This window comes from Buceros rhinoceros, unplaced genomic scaffold (assembly GCF_000710305.1).
Source record: "Buceros rhinoceros silvestris isolate BGI_N320 unplaced genomic scaffold, ASM71030v1 scaffold21213, whole genome shotgun sequence".
Lineage (NCBI taxonomy): Eukaryota > Metazoa > Chordata > Aves > Bucerotiformes > Bucerotidae > Buceros > Buceros rhinoceros.
In genome coordinates, this window is record NW_010403294.1 from 1 (window position 1) to 7599 (window position 7599).

The 7599-nt window shown below is 42.5% G+C and overlaps 1 protein-coding gene across 1 annotated transcript in view; it reads right to left on the bottom strand.

Annotated features, from left to right (window-relative positions):
• Positions 1-6177: 6177 nt before the first annotated feature.
• KLHL22 (kelch-like family member 22) overlaps positions 6178-7599 on the bottom strand; it is a 6774-nt gene continuing 5352 nt past the window's right edge. Inside the window, exon 6 of the mRNA XM_010132974.1 lies at positions 6178-6560. Coding sequence (XP_010131276.1) covers positions 6178-6560 — 383 coding nt within the window. The remainder of the gene's footprint in view (positions 6561-7599) is intronic.

The window sequence follows — 7599 nt, forward strand, 5'->3', positions numbered from 1 at the left end:
GGGGGCTGACTGAACGCGAACGGCGCCGGTGGGGTGTGGGGTTAGGCGGGGTGTGAGACCCCTCACCTTTTGCAGCCCCTCAGCGAGCAAGGCCGACCTCTCCGCACACCGCTTACCTGGTGTGCTGCAGGCACGGCTTACCGCAGGTCGCCCTCTTAAAGCTCTGCCCAGTCCTTGGGCTGAGCACATCAGAGGGGAACCTGCCACCTCCCATCGCTCCCTCAGCACATCCTCCCTCCTCGGTGCTGCCCAGCCCCCGGCTGCCCTGCTTTGCCGTGGCACCACACCATGGCAGCTACGCGTCCCTTCCTGCCCCTTCCCTCCTGCCCTGCCCTGCCCTGGGCTGCCCCGGGCCTGCCTGCCCTCTCCACAGCTCTTGGTGCAGGGCGCCCCGCAGTCAGGCACCCTGGCTCCAGGCGGGTTTGACACAGAGATCACCTCCCCTGAGCTCTAGTTGGTTTTACTAGTTAATCATTTTTTTAAGGAACAAGACGGACCACTGCCACGATCTCCTCTGATCTCGAGGTAACCTCCTGTGTGCTCAGAGGCGGTTTCCTGTCTCTTCGTAGCCTCGGGGTCAGAGCCCTGTCTGTCTCCGGGCGGAGGCAGGAGGGAAGATGCTGTTGCAGCCGCTGAAGAGGAAGGAAACCCCGGAAAGGAGTCAGCAGGGCTCATGGGCAGGGGCCGGGCAAGCACTTGGCACATGGTGCAGAGCGAGCTGTTTGAATGCTAGAGGGAGGCTGGCGCACGGTGAGCTCGGAGGGCGCCTTCGCACGGTCTGACTCGTGCAGAGGGCTGGCGGCGGCAGCCGGCGTGTCCAGCGGTGTAGGCAAGGGAGAAACAGAGGAACTGCTCTAATTCCCCAGACTGCTAGAAACCTCTGCAAGTAGCGTGATTTTTAGCTCAGTCTCATGACTTTGTTTAATTTGTGCTTTGATTTAGTTTTTTCATTTTGCTTTGGGGCTGGCAATGTGAAATGAAGCAGCAGTTGAAAGCAAAATAATTTAATATGGAGAAACAGATTTAAGATGACTGTTTTGAAGTGCCTAACTGGACTGTTGTACAGTCTTATTCTAGCTTTGCTGTGTTTCCTTCACGCTTTGCCTTTCCCGAAGGCTGTCACGACATGGTCATTTTTCTCCTTTGTTCTTCCTACATTGGCAGCTAGTGGCAGCTGCGGCGTTTGGACTGGAACATATGGGCTGTGTCTCTGTAGACATTTAGCTGAGTTCAAGTGATGTAAATGGAAGACTCACCCAGTGTCACTCTTAGGTTTTAGACAAACCCATTCAGAAAAGTCTCATAACATCACTAACACGAAAGGGTCTTGAAGTAGGTCCTGAATACGCACACAGGTATCACTTTACCAGCTGCTGAAATACAGCCGTCTCCTGGGCGGAAAACAACAGCTTTTCATCATGAACAGCAATACTGGCGAAACAGTAGGCCCAGAGATGAATAGTACCACCTGAAAATTCACACCTCTGCAAAAATAATTCATCCATTGCTAGTCCTACTGCTATAAGCGCTTGTATCCACCAGTGAGAGTCAGTTTTAAACACATGTAGATAGGCTACGTTAGATTAGGTTTTCTTCTGTCATTTGAACAGGTTTGGATCATTCTCTGTTTGGCCATGGCCAAAATATAAATGAAAAGAGAATACTTGGACTTGCAATAAGATGCTAAATAATGTTTTAAAATAGTTTTAAAAGTCACAAGTTAGCAGCAGAATTAGTAATGCATGGTATATAAAAAGGAAATAAAAATTCTTGTGGCTGAATTTTATTTAATTATTAGGTTTGTTAGAATAAAGATCAAATGTAGCAGGTCAAACACACTGTGATTTTGCCTCCATTTTATATAACACTAAAATCTCAAGGGAGTTGAAATATGTCAGGAATAAATACTATTTAATTATAAACCAGGTTTTGTGCCTGGGGCTGGACTGATGCTGGAGAACCAGCACACCCACCTTCCCACCAGAGAGGATTCAAAGGCCCAGGGAGGTTTTCACTTTGGAAGGAACTGCCACAATTGGCTGTTCTGAACCTGTATTCATGCAGGCTGTGCACATCCTTCAAGTTATACCCCCTTCAGTTTCAATAGCTGTGGTTGAATGAGACCAAGTCTTCTAGGTAAAAGATCCCATGCTGTACTTACATATGAGGAAAAGGTGACTTGTTCAAGATCATGAATGTTACCTGGTAAGACTGAGCTTCAAGTGCCTACACTACAGAGTCATCTCAAGTGTATTACATCTCTACAACGCCACTTGGTCTAGGAAAAATTGATACATGTATGGTACCACTTCATCTTCTTATTACGTATAAATACATTTATGCTCTTTGTCTTACCTTTTGGCAGCTTCCACTCTCAGAGCATGGCCAAATAGTTGTAGCACAACTGAGGAGGTGGGGATCTCTTAAAGTGTATCAGCTGCTGATGAAATAAAAACTCAGTCGGCAGAATATTCCCTTGAGGAGGTCCTGTCCCTCCTTGCCTGTGCCCAGGTGCTCCTCCTTTCTTTTGCCAAAAGCTTCTGACCCCGTCAGCTGGGCTGGATGCCAAATAGATTGTACATGTGGCTGGTCTCTCAGTAAGGACAAGTAAATTTCTGTCAAGGGTATAGAACGAGAATCCTTATTTGTCTCAAAACAAGTACTGGGTATGCTTCCAATGCAAAATTAATGACCCTAATTTAAACCATGAGAAATGGGAAAGGATATGTTGGGTTTGGAGGTGGACAGCTGGAGAAGAAATACATAGTGAAAGCGGTTGTGAAACAAAAACTGAAGCAATCACAATCACTTCTGCAAATGTGGACGCCTGAAGTACTTCAGGATACAAGCCCACTAATTACAAATCTAGCAAATGAGCCTATACAGCTTCACCGCTGCGCTGGCAGGAAATAGGAAAACAGATCATCAAGAAGCCTAGTTATTATTCTTCTGGACTTCCTAATGTATCAGCAGCTTAAGTGTTGGTATCTTGATCACTCGGTTTTGGAAGAGTTCTTCGGCTATTCTCTTTCAGCCCAGAAATAACTTAGAGCTTTCTTAGCTCATTGTCCATCTGTCCACAATGGCTTGTGCTGTACTGTCTCTGAGGACTCCCTCTGAGGCTTTACTGTGCGATACAAGACTGACATATGTAGGAGATGAGAGTTTATACATACAAAAAATATGGCATCAGCCTAAAGTCCCCATGAGTACATGTTTTTCTTGAGATAACACTAGTTCAGGTGGGCTCTTGAAGGCTAAGTTCTGATCAATAATAATTACAGCTCTGCATATCGATCTGTCATCTCGCCTGCAATGTCTTTACATAGCTAACTGTAACAAACAGGAAGAACAAAGTGCTTTGTATCCGTGGAGTTACATAAAACTGCCAATTTTAAAGCAAAGCAATTTTGTTACTCTTTAGCCTATTAGTTTGAATTAGCCTATTAGCTGGGCTAAACCAAGCTACTGCTGAATGATTAGGATGGTTTGAGCTAAGCTAAGCTCTGGTTTTTTACCTAAACATACAAGTAAGATAGAGCATACCATAACTTCCAATAGTCACATTATGCTCAGATGAAAAGACATTTTGGGAGTGAAAGTCAAATCAAAATACGTAATACCTGCCCTTAGGTTTATTTCATGTAACTTAGTGGTATTATAACAGTAACTAAAAAAAAAAAAAGAATAAATAATGCAGCACTTCTCTCTAAGGTAGATGATCTGCCTTAAGGAAAAGTAATTTCCTTGTAACAGTATTCTAAACCTTTTATTGATTTGTCTTGCACAGCATCCAACTGCAACATTTAATAAATACTGCAAACACAAAACTCCACGTACTGATAAATGGAAAACCAAACCACTTGGCTATCTAAAACTCAGGATTCCAACACAGGAGTGATAGGGTAGAAGCTGGAAAAAAAAAAAGACCCATGAGTTTTCTCAAGATGTTTGCTTAGTTTAATAATTACTCATGAATGTCTTATATTCTCCTGTGTAATCGGAGAATTAGCTTATCAGCTTGGTTATTTGTAAGTAATACCCTCTAGTGGTATACCTAGGAAAAGAAATTATTACTTTTTTTTTTATTATTGTGAAAAAGCCTAAATAACATTTTCACTTGTATAACAGAGGGTATCACTGGTGTGTCAAGAAGTGCTAGTTAAAATGGAAAATGCACTGCAAGCATTAGACTTGAGTTAGATGTGTGCGTTTAGTTAGAACAGCTGGGTCTAGAATATGACCTGGACCACTCTAAGTCTAAAATCACTTGTTGTTTGCAGACAAAACAAATTGTCACTGCAGCACCTGGAGTCTGGAAGGGGTGGTTTCATTGATGTTAAGGTCAGAGAGATCTGTCCTTAGATCTAAGGGCTACAGCTAATTCCTGCACATTAAAAGTTATGCTGTAGGCAAAATAGGAATACTCGTCAGTCTCCAGTATCGCAGTGTAATATGAATTCTCTGTTTACTGAAGAAGCTCATAACCAGGGTTTCCTGCAGTAACCAGGCCTTTTGTTTTATTTTCCAGTTGGCAGAGGTTCAGAGATTGAGGTGAAAACTGACAGTGCTGGAGAAAAAAAAAAAAATCCCACAAACGCCCCTCTTACCAAGAAAAAGCTGTAAGCTTATGAAAAGAGGTGTGCAAACACTCTTTAATCTTTTCCAGAAGCCCAGATTACTAATGTGGAGTCATCCAGGTCCATTTTGAAATAATCTTTTGTTTCCATAGACAAAATATCCCTAAGTAACGGTAACATCCAGGAACTCCTTCCATTTCTCCGAAGTCGCATGGCAATGTGCAGTATTTCTCATGATGCGATGATGCTTGACTACCATCATACCATTCTGATTGTCACTTTGGTTTTGCCCTTCTCTTACAACCCTACTGCTACAAGATTTAAAAGCTTTTGGTAGTTTGTCATGGTTTTCTGGTGGCACGGATTAGTTTCTGCCCCTCCAAGAGAAAAGATCCCGTACCATTCAGGTATCACACTGGTTCAGACTTTAAATCAGCTTCTAAACTAATGTGAAGCAAGACAGTAGTCAGAAGCCAATTATTTTAAGGTCTCATGAAGGAAGGATATACTATGCCTTATCTTTCTGAACTGTAGTAAATCTGTGTTAGTTCCTGGCATTAGTTCAGCTACTGAAGGGTCTTGGACCAGTGTAATCTTCAATACCTCTAGTTATCTCCTTACCTTTTTCCTTATGCTGTGGCAAACCAATCCGTGCTCTCTTTATCCTCTTCGAAAGCATACAATAAAAGAATGAAAAAAATTGCCCATCTCCCAAGCTGGTGTAACTTCACTGATGCTCATGTAGTACCACAGGATCTAATTAAGCTCACTAACTTTCAGACTCCACATCACGATTAATAAAACTCAGACAGAAATTAAAAAGAAAAAAGTTCTGACAAGGATTTATTAATTTATGCTTGTGAACAAATGCATCTGACAGTTGACCGATGAGATTGCCATACTCTGTACAGAGAGCTTTTTAGAGTTATCTTCTTTCCACTGTGCTGACAGAACTTGCAGTACAGGAGTTCAGGAGAGGGTGTCAGTTCACAGACTCTAACCCAGTTACAAAGATGGCTGCATGCCCAGATGAGATGAAGGTTCAGACTTTCTTGCTACGTTTCCTGTTTCTGTATGTTCAACTTGCTGAAAAACCAATCAAGCTGTCTGACACCTGGCGCAGGAGGGAGACGCTAGGTGTTGCCTTCCTGTGTTAAGCTGGTTAGGAAGTTTTATTACCAAAAAGAAAGGGAAAAAAAATCTCAAAAAGCTGTTTCAAGCTAAAAGCTGTAAGGAAAGAAGCTAGTCAAGCTGAGCCTTCTGTGCTGTTTTTTCTGTCCATGCTGAAGGCTGAGAAAAGCCTCCCTCAAAGCAAAAGAACCTCTATACTTTATCTGGGGGAAAATGGCAGTTCTGTGGTAACTTTAAAAACGCTGCTTTCTGGCAGGTGGGCAGATACTGACTGTACGTGGCATTTTGTGCAGAACACTTGCAGATGGGCAGATATTGACTGTGAATGGCATTCTGGGCAGAACACTTATTTTTCAAACTTTTAAATATTGATTTATGTATATAAGAAAGACATATAAAATCTGTAAGTATTTTCTCCAAGCCTTAATTTCCTCATCCACGAGCAAAAAAATAAATATTAAAGTTCCTAATCTTCACTTGAATTATCAAATTCCTCCCAGTCTGATACGCTCATAACTTCCGACGGAAAGTCAAGGTGATACTTCATGCGGTCTGCATGCCATTCTGAGAACCATTTTTCTGTTTCCATTAAAATAGCCCTGGGCAAAGTGAGGACACAGGCAGCCATGCCAGAAATATCATCCTCCAGCTGGGGTCCTTCCTCCCAACAGTCTCTCTCTGCATCGTAAATGTGGACATAGTCCATGCGGATCCCTCTGTTGTGGGATCTGCCTCCCAAGACATAGATCCTGTTGTCTAACACTGCAATACCTGGCTCTCCATGTCCTGCAGGAAGTGGACATACATTTGTCCACTGATCAGTGCTTGGCGTATAGCAGGCAACCTGTCAAAAAGAGAGAGAGTTTAGCCAAAATCAAACCAGTATCTTCGTGACAGAGCCTGGCCATATGGCAAACTGTTTGGGAAGCCATGCAGTATCATCAGTCTTTTGACAGGGTGTTGATAATAGAGAGAGCATATCTCTATGTAGTAGAAGTACAGTACTCAGCAGAAAACTGTGCATAGTTGCCATATAGCTTTGAATCACCGCTTCTGACCCTGCTGTTGGACCAACAGCTGTATGTCATTCAAAAACTGTATACAAAAGTGGAAGATGGGGACCCATGCTAATATAAGCTCAGACATAATGCATCTGTTTGCGTTAGGAAAAAATGTGCTGAAACATACAAACAAGAAAAATCTCTGTACCGTGTGTTGGGAAGTTTTAGATTTCATTGGATACCCCCTTGGCTAACTGCTTTTATTTGTAAGCACCTTTTTATCACAAAGATACACTTTTCAACTAGATTTAATTCTGCCATTTTCATTTGCTTTATAAGAGCAGTAACTTTTTCTGTCTCCTTGTCATGTCTCTATCAGTCCTAGAAGCTGGAATAAGACTCAAAAGAATTTTCTCCAGCCATCGCTTACCATCAGGTACTGCACATTTAATTGTGTTATACAATTACCATCCAACATATCCTTAACAACTCTGTCCTGCAATTAGACATTGGTAATTCAAAAGTCCTTGACTTAGAAAAATGCACGTGAGAACACAATGTAAAGTAAATTTAGTTGATGTGCTACGTATTGGGTATGTGCATGTCAATGAATGTTATCCATCAAAGACCTTTTAAAATTGCTAAGAATTCCAAGTGCTAGAGCTTTAATGCTTTGTGGGTTAAACAATGCATTCTAGACAGACAGCAGTAAATAAATCACTGCGAGTTCTGCAGCTGCGTGGGGCAGAACTGGTGCAGTAGCTGTTGCTGGGCAGACAATTTTATTTGCATACTTAGCAGGAGAAAGACATTGGTTCAGAGCACAAGCATCCATAAGAAACAGACTCCTCCGAGAAGGACACAGGTGTGACATGCCCTCACCTGCT